Source organism: Micrasema longulum, unplaced genomic scaffold (assembly GCF_059751315.1).
Source record: "Micrasema longulum isolate JH-2025_06_02 unplaced genomic scaffold, ASM5975131v1 h1tg000323l, whole genome shotgun sequence".
NCBI lineage: Eukaryota > Metazoa > Arthropoda > Insecta > Trichoptera > Brachycentridae > Micrasema > Micrasema longulum.
The window spans coordinates 1,292,444-1,318,959 of record NW_028277527.1 but is presented as its reverse complement, the minus strand read 5'-3'; the positions used below and the strand labels follow the sequence as shown (position 1 = coordinate 1,318,959).

Genomic DNA, 26,516 nt, shown 5'->3' with positions numbered 1-26,516 from the left:
AGTTACTAGTTTTAAAAAATGGCCGACCAAAGTATATTACTTAAATTATTTTTTTGAAATACATACATAATAGTTTTATGAATAAAGTTATTTATGCAAAATACAACATTTGATTGGTTATGGAACTGAGAGTTTGCTAAATTTGTTTATTTCCTAAAGATCTGAACTCAGCTGTCGATATGTTTAAACAACATAACAAAAATGCTTTTTTTAATTAATCTAAAATCAGATAGCGCCACAAGTCATGAGGCTATAAAAAGTATACATTGATTGATGTTCAATGTTTTATTTACAAAAAGTGAAAGGAACTACAAAACCCAAACAAATATAAAGAAAAAGGTGGAATATTGTTTTCATATAGGCAAATAAGAGTACTATTTATTTTGTACAAATATATTTTACAACCTTTTTTTTCACTCTGCACCAAATAGTAAATTAGATTTTCGATTGATTCTCAGTGTAAACTTTATCATGAAATACGTGAAAGAAAAATTATTGGTTTTAAAATTAATATTTGATATACTTTTAATAGTCTAGATATATTTAATACTCCATATAATAGGTACAGAAGAGAAATAACAGGCTTCATTCATAATAATAGAGAAATGAGGTTTTGTCTTTTTTTGATCATTATTTCTTGTATCTCATTATCAAATCAAATTTAATTTTCCACTCTTACTTTTCTTTATTCATCCTCCACCTTCCACATTCACTTCTTTTTTGTACCCATTTTCTTCTCGTTTTGTCCCTATTTACTTATATTTATATACATTGTTTTAATTCCTTCTGATTTTATTTTTTTATATTGTTCAAACCGTCGCGTCGCTTCATTTTATTACAATTAAGTGAATACATGTTAGTGGATGGCAGGCCGTACTATTTTTAAATAAACCTTTTTTTAATAGTCTATGACATGTATAAACATTTAAGCTGTGCATCTGCTTGTATTAAAAAAATAATAAAAATTAAAATTAAATAAAAATATTTGAAGTAATAAATTTGTGATGTTCTATGTCGAATAATAAAACAATATTTACTTTACATAAAATCACTAAAATTACTTCTTTTACCAATTATTTTATTTAATTCATCATATCGAAACTCCCTTTCAAAATCTGGATAATTATTTCTGTTTTTATAGTTTCTTAAAATTATAAAAACATAAAAAAATTACATAAATTATTTCTTATGGGAGCTAGGACCATCCGAAAACCCAAAAAAAAACGCCCAGTTTCATCGGACGTACGTTATATAAATAAAATATGATTAATAGTTTTGATAAACGGAAAAGGTACAGACACAAAAAAATTCCTTTTGATACTCTTTCTTTTAAAATACAACTAAAAATCCGTCCAGTTTTGGGGTGCGTAAAACAGCGGACAGTAAAATGTCGATTTTAGTTGGGCAAATTCAGTTCGACGTGCAGTTGTCTTTTTATTTATTTAATAAACGCCCAGAGGGCTCTTACAAAATACAGTTAAAAATACATAAAGCATTATAGAAAATAACATTATAAATAAAATCATCGCTATAACACTAAACATGTAATTAATTCTAAAAAAAGAAAAAGGAAATATAGTGAAGATGGGTAGAGAAGAGAAACACATTAAAAAGAGGACAATTGAGGTGATGGCCATTCGATGGATAGGATAGCTGATTTGATTGCAGCAAGAGTGGTGATAATTTTTAGCGGTTCTGTGGATGCGTGCCAGGGAAGAATGGTGGGTGAAGTTTGTCCTATTGTACTCACACTGGAACATGTGTTGGAGTCTGGTGGTCCTTGTGGGTACACGAAAGATAATCAGGGACAGTAATTAATGAATAAGACAGTATCGAAAAAGTGATAGTGTCAGAAAAACAATGCTCAAATACCTATTCTCAAAATTCCCCGACACCAAAATCCTCTTATTGATATTTAAAAGTTGTTTTTTTCTGACCAGAATTGAATATGTAACCTTATGCTATGAAAACAAAATGTGACCACTGCACTGTGCTGAGAGAGCTTGAATTAGAAAATATTCAAATGGGATATATGTAATTGAATTTTTCGCATGTCTAAATTTGAGTTTATTGCATGGAGTTAAGGCATCAACTACAAGCCGAGGTCGACACTTTCAAAGTCTGTAGCAACAGAATTAGTAAATAAGTTCCAAACAGAATCATTCTGTCAACTCATTAGTAAGCAAAACTTATCGTAATCACCTTGTTATCCTTCATAACCAGAGACCTGTTTTCTCAACACACGGTTAATCGTAAACTACGGGTCAAACATACAAATTCAGGAGAGATAAATATCCATTTCAGTCTGAGTTTTTCTGTTAAGTATGAATATTTAACAAAGCTACCAGTTAACCGGTAACCAGTTGAAAGATTAGTGAACATTATGTCAAGTTTATTAGAGAATTGCTCTGGCTAGATTTTGACTAGGCTTGATAGTTTAGTTTGACAAATGACACAAATTAAAGTCAGGAAAGAAAAATATTTTTTACTGATTTATGATATAATATTTACATATTCGCGACTGTTAGTTAAGTCAATAGAAATATACACTAAATAAAGATTATTCCATAAAAAAATTACATACTTCAATTATGAAATAAGTAATTTTGGTATATTTAAAAAAAAAAAAAATTCAATCGTAAAATTCAATATCGTGTGATGAAAGTCAAATAAAAAATTGTTTGTAGAATTGCAATTTTCATTTCCAGAAACCCCTCAGGATATAAAACTTTTGATAAAATAATAATGCTCATTCTTTTTTATAAAATCTTTTTTTTAAAAAGTAGATGCTTTCATACCAACATAGAAATCAGTAAATAGTTTATTTTGTAGACCCCCATTAAAAATACTTCCGTTGACTTGTGGGATTTATAAATATAAAAAGTCAACGAGGAAGTTCAGCCCTACGGGAAATTTGATGTAAAAAATAATTTCTCAAGCGCGGTAAAAATTAGACCATTACATTGTACAGCGAAGTTTCTTGAAAAGGTTTAAAAAAAATAATTGAACTAAAATGAACTACTTTAAACGACGTCACTAGTTCATATGAATCAACCAACGATAGGAAAGTTGTGAAAGATTTCCGGTTTATGGTAAGTTGAGGGACCAATGGCAGAACTGACTGAGAAGAAGCAGAAAAGAACTTGATTTTAGAAATTCAAAACTTTTTTTGGCTTAGTTTAATAGTCTATCAACAAATATAATTTATTTTTTATTAAAACCACTGAATTTCCTCATTGTAAGTATGATTTAAAATGCAATATTGCATAGTGCGGAATCTCAAGTAGACTTCAAGAACTATAGAATTATTTTCCAAAGCCATTTTGAGAAGATTGAGAGAGTTTGTTTATTATTAATACAGGACACGATTAAGGTTTGTATTTTTTCAAATTCGAAATAAATTAAAATGACAACTGATTTGAATCAATTGCAAACGGCTATAATCCATTTGAATTGACCAACAAAACACATCAATCCGTAAAAACATTTATTACGGACTCTATGACCGAGTGCATACAAAAACTGGCTGAAGTCGTAGTTGTCCACCGCTACTTTTTCACCTGGTAACAGATTCGATAAAAAATATGGTGATTATATTGTGAACAAAAAATAAGAAAATAAATTAGCATTCATTAAGGAGCCATAAAACTGATACTTAAAACAAGATGGCAAATCCATATGTTGAACCTGTTATTATCTCAAACTCGGGGAATATAGACTACCTCGGGTCAAAGATAAACCGTTTCACAGATAATGAATTATGCGGCGTTATTTAGTTGATGTCAAAATTTTTATATATGTATTAATTACATACAGTGATAAAAAAAATATTTCAAAGTATACTTATTTTACTAAAACATGATAAACAAGCCAATAACATCATTAGGTAGTTTTAAAAAAAGAAAAAAGTAGTGTTAGCAAAAATTCAAACCAATTTATTACAGTTTTGAAATATAGTTGAAAAAAAATGTATAGATGTCTCTGATGGTGACATAGAATATTACAGAGAACTTTTTAACTAAGTCGGGGTCAACATTCCTCATGCAAATTCCTTTAAAAAATTTCAATCAATAAAACAAACATGTTGGGAAATAAACAAACCATCACGCCGTTAGAACACCGTATCACTCTGCCTTTCTTCCTCTACATTCATACATCTTTCCATGCATGCAAGCCGACTATTACGACTTTTGACAGGTCCATCTTCAAGTATTTGTTGGATTTGATCGTGCTATGTCTTTCTCGGTCTTCCCTCTTTCATTGCATCCACATACACAAAAAAAAAAACTTTTTAGCCATTCTATCGCCGTCCATTTGCTCTACACGTTCAAACCAACACAGAACTCCTATTTTGATTCTGTCAATAATGTTTGCAATATATCAGTAGTCAGATGGCAGAAGGGACCATCTGTAATTCTCAAAAATGTTCAGGAGAGCTGAAATACGTCTCAATTTCAAGACTTTAATCCACAAATTAAAATATTTTAGTGTTGCTTTTCAATAATAAATTACCATTCTAAATGACGCTGATTTAAAAAAAAAAATCGGCGTGTATTTACTGAAATATTAACTAAAACTTTGGAAAACTAAAACATAGACAAAAATACAGATCGTCCCTTCTGCCATCTGACTACCGATATATTTACAAACATAATGCACAGATCTGCTGCTCTAGAGTGTGTAAAGAACATATATCTCAGTGCGGATGAAGAAATATTAATAGGTAGGTAATAATAGAATGAGTGTTTTCAACTCGATGGATAGTTACTTCCAGGTAAAAATTCTGTAAAAAGGATGCTGAGCAGAGATAATTCCGCCTTGTTTAGTGGTAAATACTGCAGTTTAGAGTCAATAAAATCAATATTTCACATCCACCCTGTCAGAGATCGAACCCGGGACCTCAAGAATGGTAGGCAAACGCGCCAATCATTTCACGAGGACGATTTATCTCCACTCGATATCCTTATGCAGGATTTTCACCTGAGAGCAGATATCGAGTTGAAAACACTCATTCAGAATTTTGGCTCTATTTCACACACACAAAACTGTATTCTTCATTCACATGGACACAGAAAAATACCTTTTAAGCCATGAATATTCATTTGTCATACATTTTTTGTATTTACATTTATTTATAGCTTGCTTGAATTGAATTCTATAATTTGGCTTTCTTATTATAATATTCATATTATGCGGATTGAATCGGTTCAACATATTTTTTTAAATTGTAAATATTTAGAAATGGATTACATGCTCTTGTAATGAACTATTATGATCATCTAGAACACTTTCGCGTTTTCAGTTCAGAGTTCAGAAAGGTTTTGGCTGATCTAATGATTTTAATGATATCCTTGGTCAGATTTACCGTTTTAATTTACCTCACCGTAACTTACGTACCAATGCTGTCTTCGCTGTGGGAAAATTAGGAACCAAAGTCGGATTCTTTTCCCCTCTGCCGAGGATCCTCAGTACAGTTAACAAAATCTCACCAAACAGTACTGACAATGTGTTTTTACAGCAAAGGTTCAAAAGCAAAAATTCAAGAAGCAAGCGGTGTTATCACTCCTGACTTGAGATGACACACTCTCCATGACTGCCTAGGTCATGCCATGACTATACCCAATATACCCAATGTACCTAAAAGAGTGTGGAGATTATCCTTGGCTCTTCCCAACCGACTTTTTACTGGGGATGCTAGGCTATCAGTCATTATGGAGGAGGAGGGACGTTCATTTGGGTGTTCACTTTTTTCAGGTGATCGGTGGTCGCATACATAACTCAGAAATTCTGATGGATGTAGGTCTGTTCGTACCTAATAACTATCTTCGACAAAGACAGCATCGATTGTTTTACCTACCGGGATGCAGAACCAACCTGCCAATGGTTATGCCGGTCGGTAGAGCAATCTTGCTACTTAATCGCATCGCCTCGGATGCCGACATATTTCACGACAGTGGCCCTTCCCTTAGGAATGCACTTTCTAACTTTTAATTTTTCTTTTTACATTTTGTTATATTATTTTAACAACATAACTATCTACTGTAATTTGTGATATATTATTGTATTTAGAATGAATTGGGTCTTTTTTCTGTAATGTTCTAAATATCTGAATAAAATAAATGAAATAAATGAAATATACACTTAAATGGATTCTAAGAATGTTTAGGTTAAGTTAATCCGTCGTATTATGTATTATTAATGCCAATCTATTAAGGCTCTCATAAGCCTACAAACATCTAATCGGTGAGTCCGAACACTACTATAGAACCACAACCCGATTATTGATTAAATGTTACTGAAGTACGTATCTCCCTACCTTCTTTGCACTGTTCGAGTTCGTTCAGCAGTTTGGAGGCGAGCTGCGCCCTCGAGGATCGGCTCGAGGACACGGCCCACTCCTGGCGAGGGGAGTCGGGGGGACTGATGTCCGACTCCTCCTCCTGCTTCACGCTGGGAACGCTCCGGGACTCGTAGTGGAAGGAGAAGTCCAGCGCCGTGCTCTGGGACTGAGCGAAGGAGTAAAGCTCATCCTGCAGCTGACTGGGGTACTCTTTGTCTTGTTGAATCAGGGACAGGGGTAGAGATGTGTATATATCTGTAAAAAAAATTATAATTGTAAGTTAATTTTATTAATACACTGGAAAAGAAAGTTTTATATACGAGGGATACATTCCACATAATACCGTGTAAAAAAAAAATACACAATAGAAGAACAATGTTTCTTTTAATAAAAATCAATTCGGGATTTAAAAAAACTTAAATTGTTTATTTACGGTTCCTTTATTTTTTTCTTAAATATAAGTAATCAAAATACAAAAAAATCATAAAAATATTATTCACTATCATAATATATTATTTGCCTCGGCGTAAGTATTTACTTGCAGCGTACTTACGTGCGTAAAAAAAAGTAGGGGATATCAATAATGAATAGTCAACTGTATAACTATTACGCATTGTTAAGTCAATGGTCAAAAAAAATATTGTGGATGTGAAAATCACCTCAAGGGTGCTGTACAATAAATGTCCCAATATGTCTTGCAGCTACATAGCGCACGGACGGTTGGGATTCTAGTGTCCCTGTTTCCAATTATAATATAATTTAATAACAGATAGGAGTTAAGTTAGTTAATACAGAGCACATGGACGGTATCAAACCTAGCCCCCATTTCCATTATTTAAAAATTGAATTTTGGTGTTACTAATTATTTTTTTCAAAATCTTTTACAAATGTTAGCTGGATTACACATCCTGCAGCTACAGAGCGCATAGGCGGTTAGAAATCCAGACCTTATTTACAAATTTTATGAATGAACATACCAATATATATATTTTTTTTAATATACATTGAGCAGAGTAGTAAGTTAGTCAAATGTTCACAATAAACAACTAAATAAATAAAGCACTGTTTTCACTTATTACATTATTGTTCACAAGATGAAAGTGACTACAGATGTCCGAGGGGTAGGCACCCGCTGCCTGGTAACCGAAAACATATTAGCCACATCTTCTCGATTAATAAATAATCTAGCACATATTTGTTAGTAATTCCATCATAATTGGGAATGATGAAGTAAAATCCCAACCATCCGAGCGCTGTGTAGCTGCTAACTTATTGTGATTTTCACAAAAATGGTGCTTAGAAATTATCCATAGTAATAATAATATGAAGGATAATGTGTAAATGGCCACCTGTCAATTACATTAGAAACCATTGAAAAGACATATATCCCATACAATAATTTAGTCAGGTGAAGATGAAAGGGGACTTTAAAAACAACCTGAATTGAGAAAAATAATATTTGATGAAACATTAATTTAAATCATAAAAACCATTTACTTTGTAATAAATTATACATTATTTCTTGACACTGGTAGCACATCTTGTAAGTATTAAAGTTTCCAAATTAAAAATACATATAATTTAAATAAATCAGCCTTATAAATTATCACACATTTAAATATATATTAAACTATCAGTCTTGTGAATAATGGTGCCATAAAAGTTGATTGGATAAAGTTTGCTTATTGATAGTAACTCTTGTTGTGTGATTTCGGGGAGGGAACAACACAACCGTTAGGCGAGTTGAAAATATTATCACTGAATCGGCTGTTACGTATTCCGAAGGAAACAAACCTCCCGCATGCATGACGCGAGTAGCAACTATTGACCTAGCACACTTCCAAAACAAGAAAGGGTGTTTATCAACGTCTAACACTTTGTTGTCCAATTTCATGATTTTGTTTATGCACAATGCTTTCAACAAACAGTAAGAAAAACATTAAAGAAAATAAATCAGCTAATACCAAAGTCGAGCAATTGATTTAGTGTATAGCATATTGGGCTATTTTTTCCGTAAATTAAATAATATTTTGATTACTTACAAAATAATGTTTATTAAGTCGGTGGTTAGATTGGAATGAAATAATGACAGTTGTAGAACTTTGATGAAATAAATCAAAATATTTCATCGGTTGAAATCCTTTACCGCATATGTAATATCGCCGCCAAGTCATTCAGTTATGCCTTTTGGCGGTAAATATATTAAACGTTGCTTGTAAAAACAAACAAAATAAGTATGATTTAAATGTTAACAACAAAATGCAACCATAATTGTTCTCAACACATCTTTGAAATAAATGTTTTTATCTCTCTCCTGTAAAGTGGTCAAATTTACTTACACGGTGATAGATTGCTTTTGGCGATTTACTGAAGTCATCGGGACATGAATATAAAAGCAAGTCATGTGTATATTGTACATAACATAAACAAACAGGTGGACAACTAGTCATAATCTATAATGATCGAAAGTTACGTGGCCACTTAAACTAGCCAATGACAGGTCATAAGCCCTGTAAATGCCTAGACTTCGATATTCCACTCTCTAAAATGACTCCCTAGGGGGTGAAATCCAGTCTTTTGTCTACTAACATTTGGACAAATTCAAAATATTGTAAAATAAATATATTTATTTTTATCAAATACAAGTAGGCGTTTGTCTCAAGTTAAGATCAAGGAATACGAGGCCCCAAGAACGTCCATCAATAAAATAATCAGATGATTTTATTTATTTATTTAATAAACGCCCAGGGGGCTCTTACAATATACAGTTAAAAGTACATATAAAATATCATAGAAAATGACAAAAATAAGCTCACAACTATTACACTTAACATGTAATTAATTTTTTTAAAAAGAAAAAGGAAATAAAGTGAAGATAAATGGAGAAACACATTAAATAGGGGAGAATTGGGGGGATGGCCATTCGAAGGATAGGAGCTTATTTGATAGCAGCAGGAATGGTGTGGAGCAAGTCCAAAAGCTCAGCATAATTATTAGCTGTTCTGTGGATGCTCACTAGGGGAGGGGAGAATGGTGGGTAAAGTTGGACCTATTGAACTCACACTGGAACATGTGTTGGAGTCTGGTGGTCCTTGTGGGTACACAAAAGTTTATCGGGAACAGTAATTTTGGGCAATATATTATGGTTCATATCACTCTGTGCAATAGAGTGAGGTCAGCAATTGTCCTTCATATTTGGGGTTATATTTGGAGGTTAGCTGGGAGACAGTGGATGAGGACGATGCAGAACCAGAAGTGGAGGACACAGGGCGAAGCCTATGTCTTGCAGTGGACCAACATAGGCTGATTATGGTGATGATGAATAAAAAATGTGTTATCTGATCAATTAAAAAAAATCGTAGTTCAAAAAACTTCTTGAAAAAATATTTGGTATTGATATTGTTTTTCTATGTATATTATGTTTATAAAATAAAAATAGTATCCCCAAAAAATTATATAAAAAATACTTTTTTTATTTGATTTAAATTATTCATTGTCAATTCTTGATGGAATTCCATTGTGATGATGTAATAACTTATATTTACATATAAGTTATTAATCAAAAATAGTTGGTAATCTTCCACTTATTTGCTGTACCGATTACTTTCATCCTTTTTCATATATTATCATATTCTTTTCTTCTCATACTTTTTTTATGTGAAAATTCGACCACTTGTTTTTTAATAACAAGAATTTAAATATATATTGTCTTGAAAATCTCTTTATAATCGAGGGTCTGGTTAGTTTTTTTTTTTTTTTTTGTAATGAAGGCAGTCAGGATTATATGGCCATAATATAACCAGGGGATTTAGATAATTACATTATTTAAGTATTTTATAAATATTATAAATAAAGTTCAAAGCCTTTCATGTGTTAAAAAGTTGTTTAAGAGTTGTACTGAAAAATACAATGATTAAAATAAAAATAAACTATCGCAGATAGGGTTATTTTTAAAATAATAAAGATAGTAACTAACGTCACATGAAATGTTAAACAATATGATGAACACAACAGATTTTTACCAATACACACTTCAATAAGTAACAAAGTGTTTCGTTATTAAAATTTAACCATACAGAGTGTGAATTATTGTAAAAACTTCAACAAAAACAAATAAAAGCGCAAAAAAATATTGTTTAGATTTTAATTAGCTTTATAAATATGCTATGTATAAATCTGTTCAATTTCATTTTTAATAATCCGCATGTACATGATTATACAATTCTGTTAATATTTCCATTTGCGGCAATACAATTTGTGTAAACAATTCAACATGAGCTTATAAGCTATAAACACATGAATGTGGCTTTTTTTATCCTAGTTAATTTTAATTGCCAACTTCAATGTAAACATTTTTCAAATAATGGTTTTAGGCTACACATACTAAATATTTAAAGGATGCATATTTATGATACAAATTTCTTTAAGCAAAAATGTGTACATCGTGGAATGATGTTTTAAAATCTTCAAATCATCCTGTATCAGTAATTATTATCAAATGCTAAACGTGTTATACTGTTGCTGTGTGATATAAATAACATACGTGGAAAGATAATGCTGAATAAAATAACAACAAAAAAGTAAGCAAGGCCAAGATTATAACAGTGGCGTTCTATCCTCTCGGTAACACAAAAACTAACGAATTAACCTATTCATATTAGAAACTCCAATATTCTTGTGATAATTGCTTATTTTTTTTAGGGTTGTAGGTAATAGGGAAATATCACCCCCCCCAATACATCACGATTCCGGTAAATTTTGAACCTTGTTTGTGACCGTTTAAATTTAAATAGAACATCGTCATGAATCTTGACATCACAATTATCAAGGCCAAACATGTCGCGTTTTTGTAGGGACAATTTTTTTTCAAAAGTTATGTATGAAAACATTTTTTCACAATATCCATATTGATTTTCTTCTTCTCGGTTAGTTCTGCTGATTGGTACGTTCACGATAAGTAAACCAAAAATATTCCACAGCTCTCTTATCATTGGATGATTCATATGAACTAGTGACGACTTTCAAAGTAGTTCATTTTTATAAAAATACATATATTTTTTGTCCATTTTCAAGAAACTTAGCGGCACAATTTAATGCTCCAATATTTACCGTGAGTAAGAAATCATATTTTGTATCCAATTTCCCGTAGGACTGAAGATCCTCATTGATTAGGTACTATTTTTTGGATACTAGTTATGTTAGTCTTAAGATTTAATTACCCATATGGTATTGATTGATTGAAAGATAAAAAACATCAATCCTTGATAAACAAATCTAAAATCAATTCTGTTGATGTCTAGTAATTTTATTAATAGACTCAATAAAAATACAGCAGCAACGTTCAATAAAATGTTTATAAAATGGTATAAGTGTATTCAATAATTAAGTTATCAATATCAGTAGAAATGGTAATAATTTATTTTTTAATCATGAGGTTTTTATCATATTATTACATTGTGCATCAAACTTCATTAACAAAATTAAAACAGTAGAATATCTACTTGGAGTTGTTTATAATAATGTATACTAATTATAATATCAGCAGAATTGCAATGGAAAATTTTTCTGAATTTTTTTATATATTAAAAAAAACTAAACACTATTAGGTCAATGTGACAATAAAAATGGCAAGAACATAATATAAACATTTTTTTAAATTCCGATACTATAATATTAGAGGTTAAACAAAACATCAATTAATCAGAAACTATTTACTGACAATAATGTATAAATATTTTAAGAATATCCTAGGAGAATAATAAACAAAAGTAGTCAATTTGTTATGATTCAGTGCTAGAGGCAACTGGAATCATTAGGTATATAATATTATTACTGACGTCAATTAAAATACTTAAACTAAAATTTCACAAATAAAATGTTAGAATGGGCAATCTTATTTTTGAAGATTTAAATAATAAGGCTAATAATAATTTAAATCATATTAAACACATTGAAGAAATATTATAATAATTATTTCATTGATTGACCCAAATAACTCCGTGAATTTAATTAAGTATTTTTAGTTTTTCACTTAAATATTGATCAACGGGTTAGTAGAAATCAGAGTTTGCGAGTATAATATAATAATATCAAGTTTTAAATCATTAATTCCACATTGCTCGAATAAGGCACCTCTCTATCAACAAAATGCAAATATACCCACCAGCATAAATATAGATATATCAGTAAAATCAAGGCAATTTCTGTAACGCTAGCTGCATTCGGTGAGCATTGTTATTGTTAATGTTATTGTTGAATTGTTATTGTTGAATTGTTATTGTTGAATTGTAATGTATTAAATTGCATAGTCATTAATTCAAATTAATACACCAACCAGTTTCGTACAATTTTTTTTTTTTTTCATAGTCTTTATTCAATATAACACACACATTCATACAATATGAATACATTATAAAGAAAACAAAGTATTAAAATATATTTTGTCCCGATAAACTATTCAATAATAGTTTGTCATCGGGTGCTCAGACATTAGTTTTAATTAATAATCAAATAAAAATTGCACAGATTTAATACTGTATGCGTATAAAATAATGAACAGATAAAAATAGTTTAAAGAATTTTTTTTTTTAAGTAAGAAAATAGAGTAAAATAATACAATTAAAATTAAAAAATAGCAATTTACTAGAATATATTTTAAATATAAGAAAAAAATTAAACACACATATAAATAGTGTGTGCTCATAAATTTAATCAAAACAAGATAAAACATAAAACACAGTAAATCGAAAATTTCAATTCATATCTACAGAAAAAATAAAAATAATAAGAAAATTAAAATTACCCATTAAAATTAAGATCTAAAAAACGTAAATGAAATATGAAAGAAATAAAAGAAAAATTTAACCTAAGAAAATAACAAAAATGTATTCAATGAGAGATAAAAAAATGTTTTACATCGATAATAAATCAATATATTTAATAGTACAATTAGATGCATATAATGTTCATTATATAAAACTAGTATTTCAAACAAATAAAGAGAGCTGAAAAACATTTTTAGGTGCTGAAACGTGCTTTAAAGATGTTTGTTTCCTTGCGCTTCCAATAACACAAAAGGCACTCTAAGTATACTATTTTTTTGTATTTAACAGGCCTCAAATGTTCGTGTTAAGGCATAAATAGATTTTTTACGATTCCAAGACTAAATGCCAAGAATAAACAATAACTGTTTTGTCGAATATTCAGCCAGAAACAATTTAAAAACTGCATTATCACACCTCCCGTAACCATTGGTAAACTAATGAGTGACTCGAGTTTTTTTTTTTAATGTTCAAATTTGTCTATGAAGGCAAATTCAAAATATTAGTAACGGGCAAACAAACAAACATATAATAAATTTTATAAAGGTTTCAGCTTATTTACTTAACATGAATAATAGATGTAAGAAATGGCAAAAGGCAAACAAAACTTATTTGGAGCCGATACAAGCCTTAGAATAATTTTTATTAAAGGCACAAAACCAAAATCTGGGAAAATGACCACAAAAACATGAAAAAAAATCATAGTAATAAATTGGTGACATTTAGAGACGGGCCACTACATTTTTTTTTCCAAATGGCCCCCTGTATCCACCTATTTTTTGTTCCACTCTCTGCCAAACAACCTGTATATTATTTCAAAGAAAACAAGGAACGAACCATAAAGAATAGAAGAAATTTGGTGAATTCTATGGAATCGTAGTATTGTATATTATTGCTAATGCAACTGAAAACCTGTAAACGATTTCTCTAAAAGCCTTTGATAAGCGGTAGAAGTTATTTTAGTTTCGGTGTTTCATATTTTCTGGGTGTGTCAACAGTTTATCTCGGGGTCGCGACACGCACTATTATTTGGTCCAAGAACCTTGCAATCACTTCTAGAACATACAGCGAGATAGATACTCGGCGAGTGTCAAGAACAATAATTTATTGCCGAGTTGAGAAACAATAGCTCGTAGACAATTCATTGTACACTTGAAATATTAATAGTAAAAGAATAATAAATAAGCACTGTCAATAATTTATCAAAACTACAAGCTGCGGATTTTGTGGAATCATCCCTTTTATAAAAAAATATAATACACAGTAATAGTTTTAGTGATCAGTTTTAATTTCAATAATATTTATAAAATTCACACGTGGGTATTTATAAAATTCCATATAAATTTATCATCATCATTCCCTTTCCGCACCTAATGGTGCATAGGGCACTGCATTGTTACACCAATCGCAGCGTTTCTTGATTTTTTGTTACATGAAGATAAGATATCAGTCTTAAGCATCAGGTACCAGTCCAGCTGTGAAATATTCTGGTGTGAAAACACCTTTTTAAATAAAAATTGTCAGCTTCGTGGGGTGATTTATTTATTATCATATTATATACATTAAATTATAATTTATGCAAAGTTGCTTAGACTATTTGATTTTTTTAAAATAAAAACCAGTAATCAATATACAGAAACAATAATTAAGGTAGCGGACATAGTGAAAAACATAGTAAAAAAAAATGTAGTAAAAAACATAGTCAGCGCATTTGCCTACAAGCAAGGGGTCTCGGGTTCGATTCCCGACATGGTTGATATGAAATATTTATTTAAAGGGGTGTTTTCTGAAGCGAAGCCATATAAATTAAATAAAGTCAAAATCTTACTGTATTGTAGATTTCTGTTTGATTAAATTTATTTAGTATTTTTTATATGATAAATATCATTCTTTTTATGGATTTTAATCTCTGTCGCAAACATTGATCTTTATATTTTTTTTATAAAGGTAAGGTAGCACCATTAATAGCCATTTGTCTTCATTAGTATGTTTGCATTGTTGTTTTTACTTTCCACGTGTGGAAAAGTGTTTTTACTTTTGAATTCACATTTGAAGAAGTCGGCAAATTAAATAAGAGGCAGAAGCAAAAACGTTTGTGAATTATCCACTACAACCGAGATCTAATTATATCTACACTTGTTGTGTCTGTATTCAATCAAAGTTTCATAATATATCATTTTATGTTGGAATTTAATTGTAAATGAACATATCGGTCCCATGTACTAGCTCTGACCTAAAGTTTTAATATCCAATAAAATATGCAACTTCCCAACTATCATTTGACGCATTTAAGGTCCAAAGATCAATGTGAGTCCATGTAAAAATTATTTATCATGTTTATAAAACAAATTAGGAACTATGTATTAATTAATTGGAAAAATAATAAATCACAAATGGGACTGAGTATTATCACGCATGGAAAAAACGTTTAAAATGCGTGGTAAATTAATCACACCCATTCATAAAAAAATATGTATCTGATATCTAAGTTAGGTTTTCTATTTGTTTGAATAATGCTATGTTTTCAGTGTGTGATGTGTGAGTGATACTTAACTCTTTCACGCGGGTGTTCATTAAAATATACATAAATTTTCAAATTTATTTAATTTAAATTAAAAAGTGGCAAATTTATTTTTTAATTACTGGTATCCCTAAATATGTATATCTTTAAAGTTTGTTTTTAGTATGGCAGCTGGGTTCTGAGCCCGCATTAGAATGATAAATTAACGGAGTTATCCTCAACTATCCATAAAGTAAAATCTAATTTTCTGAGTCTAACTACATTACATCAACCCTGATGATAGACGCTGTAATGCGATCCGAAATGTCGATATATAGTACGAACAACACACGGCATAATAACCCAGAAACATTCATTGTGTATACACGGTTTCTCAGGGACAGACCGCAAAACTTCAGAGGAACATTCCTCGTGGTAAGCTTTAAAAGAAATCCGAATAATTTTTTTCCAAAAAATCTTTTTTTTTTATAATCTCAAAATGTAGTAAATCCTTAATTTCTATCCCTAGCGTAGCATCCCCTCTGCAAACCCCTGCCCCTCCCTTTCAAAAAAAATTGAGAAAAAAACGTATTTGACCAACACAGCGATACGCACCAGACGCGGACAAGGGAAGCGGCTGGGTAGGAGAGGGGTAGGTGTTGCGGTTGTAGAAGGACTGCTAGTCAGATAAATTAAGGACTTACTCCATTTTGAAATTTAAAAAAAAATATTTTGTAAAAATCAGTCAGCAAAAAAAAACTTATTAAGATTTTTTTAAGCTTAGCATGAGGAATGTTCCTTCGAAGTTTCGCAGTCTGGTCCTGAAAAACCAAGTACAATAAGAAATGTTTCATAAACTTTGTTGATTTATTATCAGTTTAATAAAAACAAATCATGTGAAATACATCATTTCTTTAGAACATACAGAATACAAACTATTTTTTAGTATATTTATAGGAATTAATTCAGGTCTGAAAGGGTTAAGTGAATATTCAGGGCGTGTTATGCATACATACAAATGTACTAATGAGATAGTGTTTTACGCGTGTTTGCATATTGCCTTACTTAAAATAAACACACATATTAAATTATTATAACTGGCAGATAATTCTGTATCTAAGAAGAATAAAGCTGAAAGTGCCAATGTCATGATTTTGCAGAAGAGATTTTGTCTCAAAAAATCCAATTATCGAACTTTGACAGCGATTTAAATAAAACCACTAGAGTTTGAGTAACAAACCTTTATACTAATCAAAAGGAGGTTTATTTGAGATTTACCTTTATACTAATCAAAAGGAGGTTTATTTGAGATCCTATTATGCATTTAGGGATCAGAATATGAGGAGGCTGGTTAAATGCAAAACCGCCACTGTGTATGATCACTATTTATGGGAAGATCAACAAAACCAGTAGCTAATCGCTTTCGAAAAGGGCTGGTCTGATGGTCACGAAAAAGTCGATAAGATATTGTTTTAAATTAAATATTATAACAAGAATTATCTTTTTCTGATAAAAAAAAAAAATACAATTCTATAAAAAAAGGTTTCAACTAAAGTATTTCAATAAAAAAAATCTTTAAGTATTACCGAAGGCATAATTTTAAGTAAGAAATAAAGGAAAATGTCACAAAAATATATGTGATTTAAAATGCTTGTATTTCTTTTTAAAATCAAAAAATTAAAATTTGGGTTCGACAACTTTCATGTTAAATTTTTCTTCAAATTATTACAACAAATTTTTGTTCAATCCTTAGTCTTTATTGAGATCCCAGATACCTAAGTTTAGTCTAAATTTGAAATGGCGTAATCTGCCGGTCTAAAAGTAATTTTATTTTAGTCACATAAAACTTTTAAGTATATTTTTTAACATTTAACATTTAAAAAAGTATTGTTGTTATCTAATTTTTGTTTTTTTTATTTTTATTATTATTGCGCGATTAAAAAAAAAATTCGTTTTAAAATGACAAAATCGTATGATTTCCTCATTTTGCATTCGTTTTACCAGACTACAGCCTTAAGTTCAGTGTACACATTCAACTTAAAATGAATAGTCCTGCTATACCACGCGCAAGTTGCATATTGAACTTAAAAGAAATAGTCTTTTTGGTGCTGGTTTAGTTGGTCTTCCCAAAAACAGTTATCATACACAGTGGCGGTTTTGCATTTAACTCTCTCATATATTGTCAGAAAAGAGTGCGAACAAACTAGAAAAGATTTTTTAAAAATTGACAATATTATGTGGTATTGGTAAATACTTGTATACTTGTATTGACAATATTATGTGGTATTGGTAATACGTGTATATCGATAACTGCATGAAAGAACTGAAAGGCTTAAGAATGGGAGCAAAAATGGGTGATTTAAAAGTCAATTGTCTTTTGTATGCTGACGATGCTGTACTCCTTGCTAATAACAAAGAGGAACTCCAATTCTTGGTAACAAAGGTCTACGATGTATGCAAGAGAAGCGATTTGCTGATGAATGTTGATAAATCGAATGTGATGGTTTTTGAAAGAAATGAAAGTATGACTAAATGTGAAATCACTGTGAATGGAGTTATACTAAAACAAGTAGAGGAATTTGTGTATCTGGGAGGTATGTTCACTAGGGATGGAATGACTGAGAAAGATATTGAAAGGAGGGTGAGTGCCGGGAACAGAGTGAACGGCGCACTTAAATCGACCTTGGCAAATAAATGCTTGTCACAAGAGGCAAAATTGGCAGTTCACAACGGAGTCCTGGTCCCATCCCTGATGTATGGGAGCGAAGTATGGACTTGGAAAAACAGGGATGAAAGTAGGCTGAATGCTGTCGAAATGCGATCTCTCAGGCGAATGTGTGGTAAAACTATGTACGATAGATGCACAAATGTTGAGATCCGTACATTATGTAAGGCTGAGACAAGCATTATCGACAAAATCAAGAAAGGAGCTCTGCGCTGGTTTGGACATGTAGAACGAATGGATAGCGAGAGAACGGCTAAGAATATTTACAATGCGAATGTTGATGGATGCAGAAATAGAGGAAGACCGAGAAAGACATGGCATGACCAAATCCAACAAATACTTAGAGATGGACATGTCAAAAGTCGGAATAATCGGCGCACGTGCATGAGAAGATGTATGAATGTAGAGGAAGCGAGATCTGTATGCAAAGATAGAGTGTTGTGGCGTTCTATCCTCTCTGCCTACCCTTACGGAGAAACGGCGTGATGGTTTGTTTGTTTGTTATTTGTTTGGTAAATACTTTTTGATTGTAATATAAGACATCCACAGTGTGAAAGTCATATTCTTGCTTTTTGGATTTGGTCACCCTCGTTTGTTGACTTAAGGGGATTCCATTTAGCAGATTTAGCTGCTGCCTAGTTTTTTTTTTCAAAGCCATTTTTGAAAATTCTGTGTAATCAAATGACCGTTTGTAAAACAGCATTCTTTTGTAACCGTACACCGGGAAATTAAAAGGACTTTGTTAACTGATACAATTATTATTTCTGTTATTAACGTCAGTAAGAAAATGTGAAAAGAATTCAATTAAATGTAAAAAGAAGAACAGTAAGAATTGTCAAACGTGTCATAATGCGGTTTATCAAATAAAAATACTAAGTATTTGTCAGTGGGGTAGTAGCTAAACACTACTGCATGTCCAACATTAATTTTACATTATTTCGGACAGATTTCTTGCTTTCCTCTTTATCGTTAATCTCCAACCCTTTGATGTTCTTCGGGATCCATCTCCTGTTTCAATATCAATGTATACTTATTACCTATTGCATGTGTCATTGCTTGGAAAACAAAATGAAAAATATAAATGTTTGTATAAGATTCTGCGATATAACCACTCCCTTGGCATATTTTCACTATGAAATTCTTCAACGAACAAGACACAAATGTTTGTATTGTGACTGATGCTAATTACGACCAAATGGTAAATTCTTGTATCCTTTCGATAGCTGACACCAGTGGTTTGACGATGTCGATGGCACAGCAAAAGAATCAAATCAACTGTAAAATCAAATCAACTGACGAAGCAATATACTACCTTCTTTATAATAGTTTTCAAAAGTATTGATTTTTCTTAATTTGTATTTTTTTCGCAAATTTTATTCTACACTTAAATTTCCATACATCTTGTTTTGTTTTTATTTTTTTACAATTTTTTTAAACTTGTTAATGCGAATGCGGTTCGGAGTTATTCCCTTGCATTCGAATAGAGTTCTCCTACCCTCAACACCTCAGGTGCAAGAAGACTATGTGGCAGAACACTGAAGTCCGGACATATAATAAAATTAATGTAGATATATGTGGCAGAATACAATTAAATAAAATTTTATGTCTGGAGACATTTTACTGTATTTCACTTACATTAAAATACATTGTGACCAATATTTTACTTACAGTGTAGTACAATTTTAAAAAAGAATCAGTAGATTTGAAAAATAAAATTCTGTTTTAAGGATCGAAAGAATGGACATTTAGTACAATAAACCTGAAAATCCAAAAAAACAGACATACGGTGTTATGCTTCTCAGTAACAGAATTTAGATCCCAAATACGTATATTTTTTTTTTTTGAACAGCCTGCTTTTTGGTTGGCTGTAATTTATTTATTTTTGCAATAAGCTTGCCAAAGTGCATATATTTTTGTACTGGAATTTTTAATAAATAAAGAATAGCAAAATGCTTCGAGTAAAATAAAGATTTTGAGTAAAATAAAGTAGTGTCCCAATTGCACAAGTGGATTTAACAAAAAAAAACTTTTACAAAATTATGTAATATAAATAGAACAGACTTCTGTCATGCACACTTGGCGTGATCGAATCAAAGCAGTTAGCTACTTTATTGGTAGTAGGTAGGTCAATATGAAATGTGTACATATGTCTGTATATAATGCTAATATGTATTTGATATCCAGAACAAATACGAACTCTTGTTTGATTTTACTTCAATAAATATTAACACAGAGCAAAAAGTTATCCATACATTTAAAAAAAAGTTATTCTGAGACGAACATTATATCGAGGATATTCACCCTAATATTTGAGTTATATCATTATACTATTTGATAAGAAATCGAATTTGTTAATGTTTTCTGCGGGTAGAAACAATAGTAGTAGTTTATTAACAATATAACAATTTCTTTATCTACATACATGTTTTTGGCAATAGATTTCAATGGATTATGCGTACTCTGATAGATTCATTCACATGTCTAGATAAAACTCCATAGTTAATAATTATGATACAAAGCATCAAACCTCTTGGTTTAGTCTGCGTCAAGATTCAAGCAAGCATTAAATATATCTTAAATAGATACTTGCTGATTCCCGCTCAGGTGATAGCGCTCGATGGTCGATAAATGAATAAGTAAAACTAAACCAAAAAAAATTATTGATGCTCTGTGTCAAAATGTCACAGTTAGGTACAAAGGGAGTAAAAAATAAGATATTAGTTAGGTATTTAAAATGTTTTTAAATTTGTACATAAAATGAAAAGCATTTTTAAAAAACCTGTTTATGTCCACTAGGTTCATATTAAAAAATATATATTTAACTTAGATTAAATGCTATTGTTTGGCACTGAATAAATACACATTATGTTATATTTACAATTAGAGTGAAACATTTGTTCGAATCAATGTTATATTTCCGAAAAAAAAATATTTCAAATACCTACATAATAAAAGTTAAAAGGTTTGTGTCAATAATATTCAATAATTGCTATAAGTAATTTATTGCAGAATTCATTTAATAATAATTTAAAACCATATTTTTTCGATAGATGGCGTTGTAAAATAATAATAAAGAATAGCATACATCTATAACTATTTCATTCATATTTTTTACGGGGAAATCAATTCAACATTCTCACAAACAATGTACGATTAATTGTTTAGCCTTTTATAAATATTGGATATGTTTTCAGCAGAGATGAAGCTGTTGAGAATAAGAAAGTCTAGGCTTTTACAGAGCTCACAAACTTATTAATATTTCATTTAGATTCTAGATCATTCATTGTAAATTTTCGCAACAACATATACAGAGAAACTAGTAAATTAATAATAATAAAAAAAGGTAAAAAGGCCTCACCTTTATTAAGTGCCAAGTCATCATCGATTAGCCAGTTGTCTTCAGTTGAGAATGGGGAAAATGGCTCCGCCTTGGCGGTCCATTTTAAATCTGAGAAACTCATTGCAGCTCTCGGTTAAACCCTGGAATTCATGAAACTCTTTTATTTTCAAAAATCATGATTGAAATATTTTCTGATGGCATCACAATATTTTTATTAACCACAAAGTAAGATACTATGATTCATTATCGTTCCATGTCCGCTCCTTAGTAAGAGGGTATATTGTGCCCACAAACAGCCTCCAGACTTTTGTCGACAGCCAACTCATGTACGATCTTAGAGGTCGGGTTTGCATAATACAGTTGACGCATGAATTGCTAACGAACTGTCAGCAGTGGAGAAAGACATTACGAGAACCTGATGCCTCGCAAAATAGGCAAGCGCAGTTAAGGCTCTCAGGAGGCATCCGTGTGGCCCATCCAAACATATTGCCTTCGCTTAGTGACAATTAAATTACTACTAGATAATTTAATTGGTGAGGTGAGTTGCCACTTGATAATCATGTAAGGTGCTCATATCAGCTCTCTCTTTGACAGCAGGCTTATTCTGTCACAATTTCGTTTCGTAAGTTCGTTCATTCGTCATATATACGTCTCATTCTAACGCAATCAAAACCACATTTCGCTCTCGTTCCTTCTCATACGATACAAATGAATTTACAAAACAAATTAGTTACAGCATAAGGCCACAGAAAATAAGATATATATTCGGTAAAATTGCCATGAATTGCATTCTTAGTTTCTAATAATAACACATTTTAGGCATTTTTATAGCTCTGTTTTTGTGAGTGATAACTTCAAGTATTTATTTTTTAATCTGTCCAGCTCCGCACCTAACGGGATCTAGCGCCCCGACACTTACTGAAAAGGGACGGGAGTACAAATTTGTAAATGAATATGAGCATATTATTCTGGCCTTGTAAGCAGTGCTTGATTCTTTGTGACAACTGAACCTATAGTAAGTCCAGCTCTGAATCTGCCTATAGGCTAAACTCTAGATTATTTACTAACAGAATAATTTATAGTTGAAACATACCATGCTTTTATTACATAGCTTTACATGGATTATTAAACTTAGGTATGTATTCAAAAAACTTTTTAAAGGTTTTCATTTCGGGGATATTTGTAATATATAAATTATTTTTTACTCGGTGATATAACATTTTACACTTCATTATTAATAAATATGTATGAACAACTTTAGTTGAGTTATATGTTTACGATTTCGAGGTTACTGCTTCTCATCAGAACTTATAACTAGTGATAAAATGGAGAGTGGCCAGATATCTGGCTCATTGTCTAATAAAATGACAAAAACACCCTGGTACTCGAATTTTTCATCAATGAGAGATCGACTATTTAAAAACAAAAAATTTAATGTCCATAAAATAAAAAGCGGTTAAAATGTTTTCATATTTTTTTCACGTTTTTATCAAAGAGTTGCATTTCAATATGATTTATTAATTTAATAATTATAATGGCTTTGGGTTTTTTCACACAAATAATATGTATTTGAAATTAAAAAGTAATTTTTGATGAACATTTTTTTGCAGCTTAAATTTCTCTAGGGTGTATACTAAACAAACAAAAAAAGTCGGTTTTTCAAATAATAAGGGTTGCTTCCTTTTTCTCAAACACAATCAATATCAATAAATCTATTTCCTGGGGGAGTTGATTTCATGAAATTTATCTAGTTAAATCAATATTAGGTATCCGCCAGGTACTGAGCTGGTATCCGGTCAGATAGTAAAATTAGGCCGAATACCGAATAGTTACTGGATATCAGTGTCATCCCTACTTATAGCTTATAGCTCATAAGTTCTATTACTCAAAACTTAAGTGGTTTATATAAATTTATAAATACAAAAATGTAATTTCAGTTATTAGGTACATGTTTCAATAAAACATAAATATATTTTAAAATTATATTTGAATTATGGTTTATTATTCCTTAAGTCTTTATTTTAATGGGAAATTAAAGCAATTAATTCCTAATTTAATTTGATTCAATATGATTTTTTGCTTACCTTGTTTGATGAAAAGTCAATCTGGATGTTATCCGATAATATTGATGATTGCTTATCCGATGTAAGTTTATCTAATAATATTGATGAAATTGGTGATGAAGATGCTGTAGGATATAATCCAATAATGCTGAGGTCTTGGTATAATGAAAATTGAGTCGAAACGACTAAAATGTTTGTTAAAAACGCCATGATGGCTCTGAAAATAAATAAAATATCACAATTAGAAATTATACATTACTCAATGCGGAAGTTCGGTGGTTTTTAAAAATAAAAGTATTTGTTAATAGATTATCAAACTAAGCCAAATATTTTTATGCATCGTATTATCAGGGCTATTTTTTAAAGTTTTTTTTATTTTTTAAATCACTCCGCGGGTGAGTTCTGCTTGGTGAATTAGTTTCCCGTAAACTGGAAATCTATCACAACACTATGATTGGCTGATTCGGAGGAACTAGTGACGTCGTTCAAAGTTGTTTTTTTTTATTAATATGTTTTCAAGAAATTTCACAATACATTTTAATGCCGTGAGTAAGAAAACATTTTTCATATCAAATTTCCCGTAGCACTGAACTTCCTCGTCGGAAATGTTTTTTTATTTGATTACAACAAAAACTCTCTCAAATCAAAGTTATTATTCCTTTAAATTGGATTTTTAAATATTTTGTTTATTAGCGTTCTCATGATTTACCCAAATATTTCAATTTGAAGGACCAATTTTAAAAAAAATACTTATATTGCTATTAGAAAAACGGAAATTAAATTCTGGGAGAGCGGGGTTTGAACCTCGCACCTCTGATCTGTGAGTCTGCGACACTAACCAGAAGACCACAACCTGGTTGTTATTCTTATGCGCAGTTCACACAAGGACAGGACGATACTGTCCGGGGACCCATTGTCATAGTGTAAATGGAAATTTGGAGGAAAGAACGATAGACCAAGACATTGTCCTAGAGATAGATGGGCAGGCTATCTCCACATAACAATGGCTTATCTACACCTCGGCGCACGTGTTTCCATTTTTGCAGCGTTCCGCCGTCATATTATCCGTATTATCCAACTGTCCTGTCCTCCACGGCTGAGGCTGTTTACGGAGCTGGGACAGGGCAATATTGCCCTGTCTATTGTATTGTCCTCGTATGAAATCTGCTTTATTCTTGAAATTGGCTTTTAAAATATACACATTTGAACATTTCAATAAGCAAAATTAGGTCTACCTTACAGAGTTCGAATAGAATAAACATGTTCAGTACTTTTATTATTATTTTAATAATTTGTATAGCTTTTGTACTTTATTATTCTTTATATTAAATTATTGTTTGCAACACATTGCATGTTGTAAACAATAATATTTATTGTCAAAATTCTCGAACGGTAGCTTAATATAACTCACCTATTTTTAGATTACAGAATACCGAGAATGAATATGCATCATATTTTATATATTTAGTTTATCTTTGCCTAACTTAAAAAATAAAGTGACCAGCATATTTTTATCAAAAAGAGCAAATCAACTTTAGATTGGATTAGAATAGTTATTATTTGATTGATTAAAGTATTTTGTTATTTTATGATTACTTAAAAATATGTATGTATTTCAAGTAATTTATAATGTTTATAGTACGAGGATATTGATATACCATAATCGATTTTTTTATATTTTAATTTTTTAAGCACTCTTTAAACCACATGCATGTAAATGGCAGAAATGCCGTATATAAATAAATAAGTTATTCCCTATTCGCAATGGAATTAAAATTAATACTAAAAGAGATAGAAGACAGAATGTATCTGAAAAATGACATAATATCATTGAATAAGGCTAACAAATTCATTGTATCCATTATTTACAAAACGAGTAATCTCTCAGCTTTGACATAAACAAAAAAATAATCAAAAGATTTTCAAAGTAAATTAAAAACAAGCATTTTTACTTTTGACGTTTCAACCTAATTTTTAATTTGCCGCTTCATTTTTATCTTGGTAAACCATGCGAACGTCACGTGTATACCAACATGCAAACGTAAACATTATATCCGCCATTTTGAACACTGACTCGAGCAGATTACAGATCGAAAATGTTGACTAAACAAAAGTTTGTAATGTCTGAAATTGTTCAAAATCGCAAGAAAACTATAGTCTCAAAATTTAACACTTAAAACGGAATTCAACACATAAAAACATTGCGTCATACAGTCACAGAACTATCCTTTCCAATATGGGAAAGGATGCTGAACAGAACCAAATAAATGAAAAGTAATACATAATTTGATATTTTAAAAAGTGTACTTACTCCATGATTAAATATTTTTAAGCACACTTGCGTGTGCGACGAAAAACACAACTAGTAACCCATTTTTACCGCGGAGGTTGCACGAGAAATTTTAAAACGATGCTCTTTAGTTGTGTCATGGAGAAGGAATGAAAGAATTCGGAATCGACGAACCGCTGTCACTATTGCTATCGCACGCGGTAGTAGATTAGTCTTAAACGATAGAACGAGATAGTATCACTTAACTTTCAAATTTGTTCTCAAACATGTTAAATTAGGACATAAATGTACTTTTTAATTTTATTCGTGATTTCTGCATTGCTACTTGCTACAGTGTGATACTTAGATTCAATATTTTTTATCGTTTAAAATAATAATTTATGATTATTTGGACGGTTTTCTTTAGGTTCAAAAAGAACCACACGCGCAGTTATGTC

At 30.8% G+C, this 26,516-nt stretch overlaps 1 protein-coding gene across 2 annotated transcripts in view; it reads right to left on the bottom strand.

Moving 5' to 3' along the window:
• Positions 1 to 26,230, bottom strand: part of LOC148282486 (activating transcription factor of chaperone-like) — a 70,338-nt gene extending 44,108 nt beyond the window's left edge. The window contains exons 1-4 of one of the 2 annotated variants that reach the window (XM_088225025.1): positions 26,101 to 26,230; positions 23,811 to 24,006; positions 21,745 to 21,866; positions 6,317 to 6,595 (exon numbers count right to left, since the gene is read on the bottom strand). In XM_088225025.1, the coding sequence (XP_088081151.1) occupies positions 6,317 to 6,595; positions 21,745 to 21,847 (382 nt within the window). In that variant the 5' untranslated portion in view covers positions 21,848 to 21,866; positions 23,811 to 24,006; positions 26,101 to 26,230. Of the gene's footprint in view, positions 1 to 6,316; positions 6,596 to 7,837; positions 8,103 to 21,744; positions 21,867 to 23,810; positions 24,007 to 26,100 lie in introns of those variants that run through there. The other variant, XM_088225026.1, reaches the window with a different exon arrangement.
• Positions 26,231 to 26,516: the final 286 nt, after the last annotated feature.